The sequence below is a fragment of the Herpailurus yagouaroundi genome, unplaced genomic scaffold (genome assembly GCF_014898765.1).
Source record: "Herpailurus yagouaroundi ecotype Mexico unplaced genomic scaffold, PumYag 208, whole genome shotgun sequence".
In the NCBI taxonomy this organism is placed as follows: domain Eukaryota; kingdom Metazoa; phylum Chordata; class Mammalia; order Carnivora; family Felidae; genus Herpailurus; species Herpailurus yagouaroundi.
The window spans coordinates 2571319-2586299 of record NW_024412439.1 but is presented as its reverse complement, the minus strand read 5'-3'; the positions used below and the strand labels follow the sequence as shown (position 1 = coordinate 2586299).

At 39.4% G+C, this 14981-nt stretch overlaps 1 protein-coding gene across 1 annotated transcript in view; it reads left to right on the top strand.

The window, feature by feature from the left end:
* AKAP10 (A-kinase anchoring protein 10) overlaps nt 1-13690 on the top strand; it is a 73529-nt gene extending 59839 nt beyond the window's left edge. Inside the window, exons 13-15 of the mRNA XM_040453085.1 lie at nt 1636-1688; nt 2284-2379; nt 11878-13690. Coding sequence (XP_040309019.1) covers nt 1636-1688; nt 2284-2379; nt 11878-11883 — 155 coding nt within the window. The 3' untranslated portion in view covers nt 11884-13690. The remainder of the gene's footprint in view (nt 1-1635; nt 1689-2283; nt 2380-11877) is intronic.
* The last annotated feature ends 1291 nt before the right edge of the window (nt 13691-14981 follow it).

The window sequence follows — 14981 nt, the reverse complement described above, 5'->3', positions numbered from 1 at the left end:
TAATGCCCAAGGTCAGGTTTTTTGATTATTTGCATTTTGAAGGAAGTTAAGGCCACAGGAGGGGATGAGATGCCCCAGAGAAAATCTGTCAAAGGAGAAAAGAAGGCTGGAAATGGGGTCCTGGAGAAGTTCCGTGTTAAAAGGGGAGGGGAGGCACAGAAAGGAGCCAAACTTGTGTGCATTGAAAAGGAGAGAGGGTGTTAAACATGTAGGAGACTGTCACAGTGTGGCTCTTTGGGTTAGCCTGAGAGAGAGCAGTGCACTGGGCAATTCAACAGCCATTTGAGACTTTAGGCCGAGTGTGTAATGTGGCTTTATTGACTGGTTGGCCATAAAGTTTAACTAGACCAGTCTTCAGACTTTTAGCTAATACTAAAAATTATCAAGGGAAAGGATGCAGGTTTTGCACTTTTCATGAATGCTATATATAGTTCTAATCCAGTCATTGACTTAATCAGTACCTTGCCTAAGAAATAATCTACCAACTGCTTGATTTAAGGCCGAGTTGGAAAGGATCTTATTTGTGTTAAAGAAAGGATAAGCTATGTATTTCATTAATGGAAAAAGTGGCTAGTCTATGTCTTGGTGATTCCTCAGCACCTGAGTACCTACCTATACGAAGATAGGCTTGTGTGTATCTCCTGGGGGGTTGAGGTGTGCTGTGGCCTGGACAGAGCATGGCCATTTAAAACTCTGCTGTTGGGGCGCCTGGGTGGCGCAGTCGGTTAAGCGTCCGACTTCAGCCAGGTCACGATCTCGCGGTCCGTGAGTTCGAGCCCCGCGTCGGGCTCTGGGCTGATGGCTCGGAGCCTGGAGCCTGTTTCCGATTCTGTGTCTCCCTCTCTCTCTGCCCCTCCCCCCGTTCATGCTCTGTCTCTCTCTGTCCCAAAAATAAATAAACGTTGAAAAAAAAAAATTAAAAAAAAAAAAAAAACCTCTGCTGTTAATCAGCCAATTTATACAGACCAGAGATTGAGCATGTGGCAGTGTAATTTTTACTGGAAGCCCTTTTGTACAGGAGCTGGTCTAAAAAATTTGGATATATAACAAGTAGATTGATACCTCCTGATGTACTGCTAGACTCTTATCTAAGACCAAATCCTAGTCATGGTTTTCTTTTGTTCACTTAATATTAGCTGAAAATCTAACACTAGAGAATAGTTTCTTTTTTTTCTTTTAATGTTTTTATTTTATTTTTGAGAGAGAGATCATGAGCAGGGAAGGGGCAGGGAGAGACACAGAATTCTGGGACACAGCATCTTCAGGCTCTGAGCTCTCAGCACAGAGCCCAACCTGGGGCTTGAATTCGTGAACCATGAGATCATGACCTGGGCCAAAGTTGGACGCTTAACTGACTGAACCACACAGGTGCCCCGATAATACTTTTCTTTTATTAAGTGAGGAGAATAGAAGAAAAGTCCAGAACTCTGAAACAGACTTTCAAAAGTCTTTTGCAAGTTAAATACTTCTTAATGGAGATAATCAATTTTGATTAATGGTAATATTCCTTAATGTTTTAGATGAGATTGTACAAAAAAAGAATATCCATTTCTGGAAATAGCTTTTGAATAAGAGCACCTTTTTAATGTAAAATTGTGCATGAAATCTACATTCAATTTTGGTTTTATTTACTAGGATCCATGTTCTCACAAGCTATGAAGAAATGGGTGCAAGGAAATACTGATGAGGTAAATTCTACTTTCAGTGTAAAGAAATTCCTGTTTATAAGTGGCACTTTGTCTAAGTAAAGTTTCAGGTTTTCTCTTTCCTTAGTTCCCACGTTTAAGCAACATGGCACATCATTGCTCCCTTATCCAGGAGGTAACAGGAAAGGGTGGGCCCTTTTTAGTATGTAACAATTGCCTTGTGGGGTCAGTGCAAGATCTTTTAGTTCAGAGACTCTAGCCACTGAGAAATAGACATACCTCCAAATTTCCATCAACCATCAGGCATCCATAGAAGCAAAAAGCTCAAATGTTTCTTTCCTCACTTCTGTTTGCAGAAGAGGAGGCTTGCTTTTTGACTTGTTAAGTACATTGAGAGATGTGAGTGGAAAAAGAAAAACGTTTTGATCATCTAACATGAAAATAGTCATGATGTTGGGTACCCAGTAGCTCACCCTAGAAGACAGTGAACAAATAGCTTGTTAATGTAGCATAGCCAGAGGGTGGCCCAGGTCCTATCACATACAGTTGTGTTTAGAGCACTGATAATGTAAGTCTTAACTTTTCTAATGAATAACCATTATCAACAGTTTGAAATGATTTGTTGTTGTTGTTTTAGGCCCAAGAAGAGCTAGCTTGGAAGATTGCTAAAATGATAGTCAGTGATGTTATGCAACAGGCACAATATGATCAGCCCTTAGAGAGGTCTACAAAGGTAAGAATGACATGTGTTCTGATCTAGCTTGTATAAAAACTGGAAAGAATTAAATTCCAGATATTAAAAAAGGGCATAAGGGAGATTCTGCTTCTGCCTTTGAAGGATTAGCTGCTATAGAAACTGCCCTCTCATCATGAACAACTAGAAAACAAACTAAGTGAAACAACTAGTTCCAGATATCGGACAAAAGGCAGTAGAGGTCTGTAATTCTTGAAATAAGGGTAACATGGAAGTGATCTGTAGCTCACTGCCCAGAAGCAGTTTCCAAAGTGCAGGGAGGGGAGACCTTAATAGAGTTCATAGTGTTGCTGAATTAAGGAGTTAGAAATCAAAGTTTGGATAACCTAAATTGGCTAGAAGTCATAGAGAAGAATACCAGAAAAGGAGCTTCACAGAAAGAAAGCTCCAGAGTTTCTCTCTTTATGAGAGGTCCCTTGAAGGGCTTGGCCAAATACTGATCTATACATATATTGGGTGAAAATGCCCATGGCCATGGAAAAAATAACAAATTAATTCCTGAAACATGGGTTAGGAATAGGTCCCACCCCTACTAACCAAGGTCTTGTAATGTACAAGGCATTGGTTAGTTCCTCAGAAACATTATACTTTACTGCTGGAGCTAAATTAACCCTAGAGTATGGGGCACCTGGGTGGGCTCAGTTGTTTAAGCACTGACCCTTGATTTTAGGCTCTGGTCATGATCTCATCATGGTTTGTGGGTTCGAGCCTGCATTGGGTTTTGTCCTGACAACACGGAGCCTGCTTGGGATTCTCTCTCTCTGCCTCTCTTTCTGCCCCTCTTTTGTGCGCACATGAAAGCTCTCTTTCTCTCTCAAAATAGATGAATAATCTTTAAAAAAAAAAACCAAAAGCTCTAGAGTAAAGCCCCTTAACCGAACTGAAGAGCAACCTTTGAAAGGATCAAACTGCTCTGTAAATAACAACTGCATGACAGGACAAAGGCCAGCCCGCTTTAAAGGAACACAGTAAAATTCAGTACTCAACAGTATAAAAATAACAATGTCTGCCATCCACTGCATTACTAGGTATGCAAGGAAGCAGAAAAACTTGACCCACAATCAGAAGAAAAACATAATCTATAGAAACCATACCCAGAAAATTACTGGATATAAAAGAACTCAAGAAAAAGGGGAAAAGGAAAGAAAGAATCCATGGGACAAATAGAAGACAAATAGCAAAATAGTAGGTTTAAGTGAAATCCTATTAGTGGTCATAGCAAATGTAAATGGTCTAAATAGTTAAATCAAAAAAAAAATAATAATAGTTAAATCGGAGATTGATTAGATAATGGCAGATGCTATCTGTAAGAAGCCTGCTTTAAACATAAAGACTTAAAGTAAAAACAGGATGGAAAAGATATATACTATGCAGACATTAATAAAAGTAATTTGGACTGCCCATATTACTACAAGTCAGAGTAAACTTCAAAACAAGGAATATTACCAGGCACAAAGTACATTTTACATGATAAAAAGGTCAGTTGATTAAGAAGACGTCAAGAGTCCTAAATGTGGGGGCACCTGGGTGGCTTAGTCGGTTAAGCATCTGACTTTGGCTGAGGTCATGATCTTGCAGTTTGTGAGTTCGAGCCCTGTGTCGGGCTCTGTGCTGACAGCTTGGAGCCTGGAGCCTGCCTTGGATTCTGTGTCTCCTCTCTCTGTACCCCCCCAACTTGTGCTTGGTCTATGTCTCTCAAAAAATAAAAAACGTTAAAAAAAAAAAGAATCCTAAATGTGTATGCATCTAACAACAGAGCTTGAAAACACATAAAGCAAAAGCTGATAGAACTACAAGGAAAAATACACAGATCCATAATGACTCTTGGAGATTTCAACAGCCCTGTCTCAGTAATAGAACAGTGTTTAGAAGACTCGAATAACAATGTCAACCAACTTGACCTAAATGACTTGTAGAAAATAATGCATCTAGCAGCGCAGAATACACATTATTTTGGCCTACATATAGAACATTGACTGAGATATACCATATTCTGGGCCATAAAACAAGTTTCAGTACATTTTGAAAGATTGAAATCCTACAATCTGTTTTCTCCTCACAAAGGAATTAAACAAGAAGTCAGTTAGAGAAAGATATGTGGAAAATTCCCCAAATATTTGGGAATTAGGTAACATACTTCTAAGTTACCTATTAGTCAAAGAAGAAATCAAAATAGAGGTTAAAAATATTTTGGACTGAATTAAAATGAAAATACAGCATAGTATTTGTGAGATACTGCTAACACAGTTCTTAAAAGGAAATTTATAGCATTAAATGTTTATGTTAGACAAGAAAAGAGTCTCAGTCTTCTACCTGAAACTAAAAAAATGAGTAAATTAAACCCAAAGAAAGAAGGAAATAATAAAATAAAAAGTGATTATCAATTACATAGAATACAGGCAGATAATAGAGAAAAGTCAAAAGCTGGCTCTTTATTTATTTTTTAATGTTTATTTATTTTTGAGACAGAGAGAGACAGAGCATGAACAGGGGAGGGTCAGAGAGAGAGGGAGACACAGAATCCAAAGCAGGCTCCCGGCTCTGAGCTGTCAGCACAGAGCCCAATGTGGGGCTCGAACTCACGGACCGTGAGATCATGACCTGAGCCGAAGTCAGACGCTTAACTGACTGAGCCACTCAGGCGCCCCTAAAAGCTGGCTCTTTAAAAAGATCGATTAATGTGATAAACCTTTAGCCAGACTAATTGAGGGGGGAAAAAAAGATTAGACATGAATCACCAATACAAAGATTGAAAGGGGACATCGCTACAGAACCTAAAGTTATTAAAATGATATTAGTGAACTATTATGAACAACTTTATGCTAATAAGTTCAACAGCTTGAATGAGATGGAGAAATTCCTTGAAATATATAAATTACCAAAACTCAGTAAGAAATGGTAACCTGAATAATGCTGTATCTATTAAATTGAATTTGAGGAGTTAAATATATTTATATTTATGATATTATCATATTGATACATTATATATATGTACATATGTATAAAATATGAGGAACTCAGCAGACAAAAAAATTGTTTTCAAATTAAAAAATGGGCAAAGGACCTGGAAAGATAGGCCAAAAGATACATGCAAAGGTGCTGAATGTCACTAATCATTAGGGAAGCGCAAATCATAACCACAATATGATATCACCTCACACCTGTTAGAATGACCGTTAGCAAAAAAACAAGCAGTAACAAATGTTAACGAGGATGTAGGAGAAAGGAATCCTTGTGCACTATTGGTGGAAACGTAAATTGGCACAGCCATTATGGGAAACAGTATGTAGGTCCCTCAAAGAACTAAAATTAGAACTATCGTATAGATCTAGCGATACCACTTCTGAGTGTATATTTGAAGAAAATGAAATTATTACCTCGAAAAGATATCTGCACCCCATGTTCATTGCATATTTAGAATCCTATGCAAGAATCCTAAATGTGTTACATGGAAGTAACCTAAGTGTTCATTTATGGTTGAATGGATCAAAAAGAATGAAATCCTGCCAGGGCGCTTGGGTGGCTCAGTCAGTTAAGCGTCCGACCTCGGCTCAGGTCATGATCTCGTGGTTTGTGAGTTCAAGCCCTGTGTCAGGCTCTGTGCTGACAGCTCAGAGCCTGGAGCCTGCTTCGGATTCTGTGTCTTCCTCTCTCTCTGCCCCTCCCCTGTTCGTGCTCTGTTACTCTCTGTCTCAAAAATAAATAAAACATTTTTTAAAAAAAGAATGAAATCCTGCCATTTGTGACGACATGGAGGGGCCTTGAGGACATTTTACTAAGTGAAATAAGTCAGACCTATAGAAAGACAAATATTGTGTGATTTCACTTGTATGTGGAATCTGAAAAAGTCAAACTCCTTGAAACAGCAAAAATGGTAGTTGCCAGGGACTTGGGCTGGAGGGGGTAGGGGAAATGAGGAGATGTTGGTCAGAGGCTACAAACTTCGAGTTACAAGATCGATTCGTTCCGGAGAGCTAATGTACAACATGGTGACTATAGTTAACAGTAATTGTATTATTTTCTTGAAAGTTGCTAATAGAGTAGTTCTTAAGTATTCTTACTATTTTTTTTAAGCTATTTAGATGAGGTGATAGATGTAGTAACCACTATATATATCAAATTATCATGTTATATACTTTAAACTTAAACAGTATTATGTCCATCATAGCAATGAAATTGGAGGGTAGAGGAGAGAAATTGAATTTCCTTCCCACAAAGAAAACCCCAAGCCCAAAAAATAAAACAGAAATAATACTGATTCTAGACAAAGTTCCAGAAAATTGAAGAAGAGGTAATATTTCCCAACATAGTCTATGAGGCTAGCATTACCTTGACACTAGACAAAGACATTACAAGGAAAAAAAACTACAGGCTAGTATCTCTCATGAACATACATACAAAATCCTTGACAAAAATACAAGGAAACCAATCATCAATATATAAAAAGAGTAGAACACCATGACATGTGGAGTTATCCCAGGAAAGCAGGTTTGCTTTGATATTGGAAAACCAGTTGCTGTTACTCATCATAAAAAGAAAAGCATATGATCATTTTAATAGATGCAGGAAAAGAATTTGACAAAATTCAGCCATTGATGACAAAACTCTCAGAAAACTAGGAACAGAACAGAACGCCCTAAACCTGGTAAAACTGACAGTTAACATCATTTTTAATGGGGAAAGACTCCATGATTCTAGGAAAAAGGCAAGGACACTTGCACTGGAAGTCCTAGCCAACGCAAAAAGGCAAAGAAGAAAAGACCTATAGATTGTAAAGGAAGGAGTAAAACTGGTTTTCTTTGCAGAAGACCTCATCACTTACATAGAAATTCCTAAGGCTACTTTATCGAGTATGGTAGTGACTAGCCATGTATGCACAATACAGAACATTTCCATTATCACAGAAAGGACTGTTGGATAGTAGTATCTGAAGGAATCTACAAAAAAGCTATTAGAACTAAGGTTAGCAGTGCTAAAGGATATAAGGTTAATATACAAAAATGAAGTACATTTCTATATACTAGCAATTAACAGTTGGAAATCGAAATTTAAAAAACGATACAATCTACAGTAGCATCCCAAAACATGAAATTCTTAGGAATATATTTAATGAAATATGTATAATATTCGTACATTATAAACTATAACTGAGCAGAATTAAAGATTTAAATAAAAACAAATCATGTTTGTGAATCAAAAGACTCAGTGTTGTTAAGGAGCCATTTCTAGGGGGGATGGGTTAGATGGGTGATGGACATTAAGGAGGGTACTTGTTGGGATGAGCATGGTGTTGTGTATACATGATGAATCACTAAATTCTCCTGAAACCATTATTACACTAAATATTAACTAACTTGGATTTAAATAAATTAAAAAAAAAAATTTAAAGGTGCTTTTTCTTTTTTTTTTTTTAATTTTTTTTTTTCAACGTTTATTTATTTTTGGGACAGAGAGAGACAGAGCATGAACGGGGGAGGGGCAGAGAGAGAGGGAGACACAGAATCGGAAACAGGCTCCAGGCTCTGAGCCGTCAGCCCAGAGCCTGACGCGGGGCTCGAACTCACGGACCGCAAGGTCGTGACCTGGCTGAAGTCGGACGCTTAACCGACTGCGCCACCCAGGCGCCCCTAAAGGTGCTTTTTCAACCCGGGATAGTGATGGTGGTGGTTTAGGTATAACTGACATATAACATTATATTCTTTTCAGGTGTACAACATAGTGATTCAATATTTGTGTACATTGCAAAATGATCACCACAATAAGTCCAGTTAACATCATCAGCATACATAGTTAACAGATTTTTTTTTCTTGTGATGGGAACTTTTAAGATCTGCTCTCTTAGCAGTTTTCAAATATGTAATACAGTATTGACTATACTCTCCATTCTGTACAAGATTATCCAAGACTACTGATAGATTCAGTACAATCACAGTAAATATCCCAGCAGGCTTTTTTGTAGAAATTGACAAGATGATTTTAAAATTTATTGGGAGATTTAAAGTAACTAGAATAGCAACAACAACAACAACAACAACAAGAAACGTGGTGGGGAGGGAGACAAATTGGAAGACTAACCCTACCTAGACACATTTACTGTAAAGCTGCATGATTACGACAGAGTGATATTAGCATAAGGGTAGACGTATAGATTGTTGGAACATGTAGAGAGTGCAGAAGTAAACCCAAATATATGAAGTCAATTGACTTTTGACATATGTGCAAGCTAATCCAATGGTAAAAAGATGGTCTTTTTAGTTTACAGTTTACAGTTACATATATATATCTGTGTGGGGGTGGGGTGGGGAGCGAACCTTGTTCCTTATAGCATATACAGAATCAGCTCAAAATGGATCATAGACCTAAATGTCAGAGCTAAAAGTAAAACTCGTAGGAGAAAATCTGTGATTTGGGGTTAGGCAAAGATTCCTTAGATCATACTAAGCATGAGCCATAAAGGAGAAAAAGCGTTAAATTGATCTTTATCAAAAGTAGAAACTTGTACTTGTCAAAAGACACTGTAAAGAAAATGAAAAGGCAGGTTACAGACTGGGAAGTGATATTTGCAAAACAACTGTCTGAGAAAGGGGTTGTATCCACAATATATAAAGAACCCTTAAGCTCGATAATAAGCCCGACAATCTGGTATTTTTCAAATGGACAAAAGATAAACAGACATTCCACCGGAGAAGATATACAGATGGCAGATATTCGCATGCAGATGTGCTCGACATGTTTAGTCATAAGAGCAATGCAAATTAAAGTCACAATGGTACACAACTACAGACCTAATGGAATGGCTAAAATAGACTGACAGGTGAAGGATGTAGAGCAGTTTGAACCCTACCATATTACTGGTGGAAATGCAAACTGCTATAGCCACTTTGAAAAACAATTTGGCAGCTTTTTAAAAAGTGAAATATATACTAGCCAGGTATCTCCTTGGGAAACTCTGATGGCAGACTTTTTTTTTTTTTTTTTTTTTTTTTTTTATTTAAGTTTTCTTCTTGGGCTGATCATATTTCCAGAGAAAACACTAGCAGTCTCCAGCCTGGAGGATGAAGGCCAGGCTACCAAGGAGGCAAGTGGGAAAAAGCTAGGGAAGTCTCATTATTCTTATTTATACCTCTCCTTAATCCCCCTCTTTTCAGGACAGAATCCTTGTACTTGGTCATGTTTGGTGTAGGTCAGCCCAGAGACCCTCTGTCTTACTCTGCTCAGAGAAGAAATCTCAGATTTTTCTGCTGAGATTGGTTTCGGGGCAGGGGCTGGTTGAGCAGAATTGCAGAATAACTGTAGATTACTAACTTCCAAAACAGGCTTTTAAGAAATCCTTGTGTTTGCACCCAGCCCCCATTCCCTTTACGAGACATACTGGTGCCACCAATTCCTGGACTTTGAGGGATTCTGCATTGTAAATCAGGTTGCTTCTCCACTTTTTCCACTTTGCTTTTAGGATTGAGTCTTTTGGACCAGCTAAGTCATTTACCACTCATACATTTGCTTCCAGCTTCTGCAAGTTTGTTCTGCCTCTTCTCTCACTTTCCCCACTTGTGTGAATTTTTGTTTCTTTTTCTTTTTCTTTTTTTAACTGCTATTTTAGGAAGGAGTGAATTGAATGAGTGCGATCAACTCTCCATCTTTGTCTGAAGGCCCGCAGCTGTAATGGTTAGGAAATTCTGACTTGCCACAAGCTAATACTGTTTCTCAGTAGCTTCTCCAGCTAGTTCTAGTAGTACCTGTGAGAAGCCATGCAAGTAACCGTTAGCAAGTTGAAGGCAGCCACATAGCGTACCCCCCAGTCCTCTCCTCAAGCCAAACATTCCCAGTTTTTTCAACAGTTTTACTTTCCCTAACTTGAGTTGATCACAGAGACTTAATGCGAGAGGAGAATATCTGCTCATGTTCATTATGAAGGCATTAAATGACTCCTCTATTATTTATGTTAGCAAAAATCAGGAATCAGAATCAAATACGAACGTTCAGATGACACCCCATATAACCCACAGTAGTTTGGAGGGCTTGAATTTAAATTTAGGTCCATCATCACCCTTTCCTTGCCAACTTTTTACTCCAAGCACTGTCATTACCAGAGGTTGGTTTAATTTTGAACTTCACACTGAGCCATTTCACACCAAAGCTCTGTTCACTGTGGCAGATTCCATCCTTTTTTCTGTGTAAGGGTGGTAATTTTTGTCTATCTCCACTGGCTCAGTCAAACCCAAAATAGCAAAGAGCAAGATAAAGGTGTATGAAGTTGTGATTCCCCATTATCGTTGATGATCAAATGTTTGACAACATGAAAATGTTCTTTTCAACACCATTTTAGAAAGCAGGTATTTAAAATTGGGGCTTTTTATTTGAGTTGTATGTTCGGATTTTATTACTGTGTGCTTTTCATTTTTAAAATATTACGTCTATTTTGCTATATTTTGTTTTTTAAGCTCGCTAGCCTTCTCTTTGGCTGGCTAAGATGACCATCCTGTGTGTCCTTTAGGGATCAGCAGTGTATTGGTATGGAGAAAGTGCTGGGCTAACAGAACGTCTTCAGTCCACTTTTAGTGAACATGTGGGACCTTCTGCAAGTTGCTTTCCTTTCCAGTCCCCATTTCCTCATCAGTAGATCAGAAAAATTGGACAAGACAGTCTCATAAGATCTCTTTCTGATTCTCATTCTATGATTATATGAATGTGAGCTGCTTCCACGAAGGAGTGCCCAGCCTCTCTCTAGCCTATGTTGATGCCTCTGTGCTCGGAATCGCCTACTCTGCGCGTGTCTAAGAAACATACTTGGGAATGTAACGTGAACTACCTCACAGCATTACTGAGTTATTTCGTGTGTATCTGTCCCCAAGACCTTGTCTCCCCGGGATGTTTGTTCCCTCCCCAGAGCTGTGAGTACAGGGGTCTCAGCCTCAAGATCTTGGTCTTAGGAGGCGAGGTCAGAGTTCTTTTTCTCTTTCTGAAGGTGTTGGAGTATTCTGTATTATGGCTCTCCTGATTTAGTGAATCCTCTAAGGATCGTCATTTAAGTTGTTTGGGGTTTTTCCCTGTTACAGACAGTACTTTAATGAATGTCTGTGTGTAGAAGTCTTTACCCTCTCTTACAAGTATGCTGTTGGGTTAATTGCTAGAAGCAGAATTACTCTGTCAAAAGGTAGATATTTCGTTCTAATAATCTGGTGCCAAAATGGAAAGATAAAAGCAAATCTGGTTGCCAGTCTAGTCCTGGTAGGTAATGCTGGGGTGAGTTGCTTGACCTTTTTAAAGCTTCCATCCATTCATTCATTCATTCATTCATTCATATGTAAATGAAGGTAGTTCTAGTATTCTGCCTCAAGTGGCTGTGGTCCAATCCTGGCTGTCCTGGATGCTGGTATATAGTAAACACTAGGTTTTAATTCCCTTCTTAATCCGTAATAATGTCACTGGCTGTAGAAATGTACGTTACCTTTTTCTTTTTCTTTTTCTTTTTTTCAGCTATGACTCAAGACCTGAGATAAAGGAAATCTGCTTTTGAAAAATAAGAGAACTTTTTTCCTTTGGTTGGATTCTTCAACACAGCCAATGAAGACAAAGCACTGTATTTCTTTTCACGAATATATCACTGTTGTTCCCAAGAAAGAATGGCAGACAATCCTAGACTTCCATCCTAAGCAGAGTGACATGTAGACATTTGCTGCACATGATGTTCACACAGTGAAAGTCATAAAGAGACAAAGTGGTATTGTTTACATTACTAGAAAACTAATAGCTTTCCAATGGCAATAACCCATTTACGAAACAATTTTAGCCCACTGGAATAGACAGGGACCACATACTGTGGGAGGCAGACAAGCGCAGAGCGGATACTCGATGCCCATTCTGTAGCGGTAACCCATCCCTAAAAGTATCATAAAGCAGGTACCAGAAGTGCTTTGCTTTGGCCTCCTAAACCAACAGGTGAGTCAGCCCCTCCGAGAGCCAGGCAGCTCAGGGAGGCAGCGTGGTGCTAGCGGGTTGTTTTCCTTCAGCGGCATTGTGCATTCGCAGAGGCATTAATTTGGAAGGAAGCCAGCTGATAGGTCATCTCAGTGACATTGTCCTTCCCTGTGGTGACAGCATACACTTTTTACATTTTAATTGCTCCTAAAATGCAAATGCAGTATACTGAAAACCAGGCTCTCCCCTGCTAACAAAAAAGAGAAGTCTCCTTTGCTTTGCGCATCAGGACTTGCTCTTCTGGAATACTCCTCCAGGTTACTTCACTTTCCCTTCAGAATACGTGTGGGAAGGAATGTACAGTAGCAGTCACTCCCGTTTCCCCTGTGGTACCTTGAACAAAATGTTTGTTCCCAGACTACTCGGTTTTTGTTTTGTTTCTTCTTTTTTCTTTCTTTTTTTTTTTTTTTTTTTTTTTTTTTTTTTGTAAATTAAGAATATTGACAAGCAAGGGTTGGGGGCGGGAAGAGCACCCAGCCTCGGCTGCCTCCCCCTTCTCCGCTGTGCAGTTGGTGGCCTTTTTGCTTTCTGTCTTTCGGATAGTAGGCGGCCCCCTGCCTGCCCTTCCACTCAGCCGGCTACCGGGTCCGGACCTCGCCGCCGTCAGCAGGCCCGCCCCATTGGCGAGCACACTCCACTGGCCAGACGGTGCCAACGCCTCCTCGCTGCGCGTGACTGTTTGAGGGGAAGGAACGTTCTCTTAGGCGTTACTGCTTTTGCTCAGACTTTGCAAAAAAGAAAACAGAAAAAGATATATAGATATATATATATAAATATATAATTATTAATCACCTCTGTCCTTGAGAAAGTCTTGAATGAATAGAGATTTTATTCCATTGCAATATTTGATTGTATAGAGGCACACTGTTTCATCGACAGAAGAAGCAAAAGGCTGTGTATAAGTTTTTGGTACTGTGTACCACCACTGTTATTCTTCTAAAGCGAAGTATCCATGTACTTAACCCATATTCTATTTAATTGTGTTTGATTTTAAAAATATATATATATATGAATTATATTTAAAATGGTGTCAACTTTCTGCTTTCAGGGCACTCGTGGCTCTTCTCCTGAAACGTGTTGATTCTTCCAAATATTTCCATTTGCTTTACAAAAACCCAGACACGAGCCACTCCTGGACTAAGCCCTGTGTTTGGAGTGAACGGCATAGACCTGAGGTTTTATTAGGTGTATTTGCTGTGACTAACTCGTTTTGTTCTTTTAACACAATGTTGCCATCCTTTCACTTTGCTTCAACCTTTAAGTAAGAGAAAAGCAATATAAAGGTCATAGAATAAAATGTGGTTTTGGGTGACTCTTGCTGCCTCTGCATGTTTTGGAATAACAATTTCTGTAAGACTCTAGGCTAATTTAAACTACTGCTTTTAGTTAAGAATATATATAGTCCTTTGTATACATTTTGTGCTTCCGAGCTAGAGACATCAGTGGTTGTAAGATTCTTATATAGAGAAGAGTAGCAAGTTTGAGACTTGGTTACTTTTTTCTGCCCCACCTGCTGTGGGACACAGAGGCAGATGGTGGCCTGAAGTTACTAGGCAGAGTTAATATTTGATGGGAAGTAGATCCTTGGACTTCTTTTAACATTGGAATGGGATGCGATATAACATTGAGCACACAGTGTGCTCCAGGCTCTATGCAGCGCACCCACAAAATATGCTGCCTCTGCAGGCTCTCATAGGTTCAAGGAATCATTTGCACCCCATCCTTATCATGTTGTTGACATCAGCGCAAATCGTTAAGGAAGAAGAGGTGTTAGTAAAGCAGTGGTACCTTCTGTAACTTACCACCTCTTCAATCACTCCTGTAAGATTTGATGAAAAGTGAAAAGCAAATGTCAACTGAGTCCAGTGATGAGTGATAAAGCAGGGAGCAATGTTTTGCAGCTTTTTCTCCTTGGGTTTCAGCATTCAGTAGAGCTTTATGAAATGGAGGCAATGTCCATTTCTGGAGCTGTGACTAGTTCAGTAAGAATTTGGAGGGGAAGGTCACTCTGGATTGCAGAAAATTACAATCTTCTTTGTTGTCTTATTTCAGTACAGCTAGCTGAGCACCTGCTGAAGCAGCTGACCTTTTCTCTCTAATGACACTGTTTGGGGGATACCCGCCTGACTCACGCTGACATGTCTGCACACAGTGACCTTTTCCCTTTCCTCCCTCCCCCACACACCAGTTGATTAGACCAGGGTGGAACTGACCCAAACAGGCCCAAGAAAATTCTTTATCTTAACAGTTTTGCAAGGGGAAGGAGAGAGACCCTCTGGGATTGCAGCTGGTATGGGGCGCTTAGAAAGCGGGGACCCATGAGCTGCACCGCATGACAGGCAGAGAGGCTTAAAATAGAAATACAGAAACATGAGTGCGAGTGGGCCAGAGGGGCCACCCCAGTGGCCTCGAGGACTTGGCTGGCTTCTGGATCTGGTTCTCCATCTTTGCTGTGAACTCTACTAATCCCTCAGGTATCCTTAGAATGCATTTTGGCTTTTCAAAAGTCAGTCTGAAGTGAATTTTTATTACATGCAACCAAAAGGACCTTGACTAAAGTACTGCCAGATTGTTCTAATTACTCATGATCGTGTCCTCAGTGT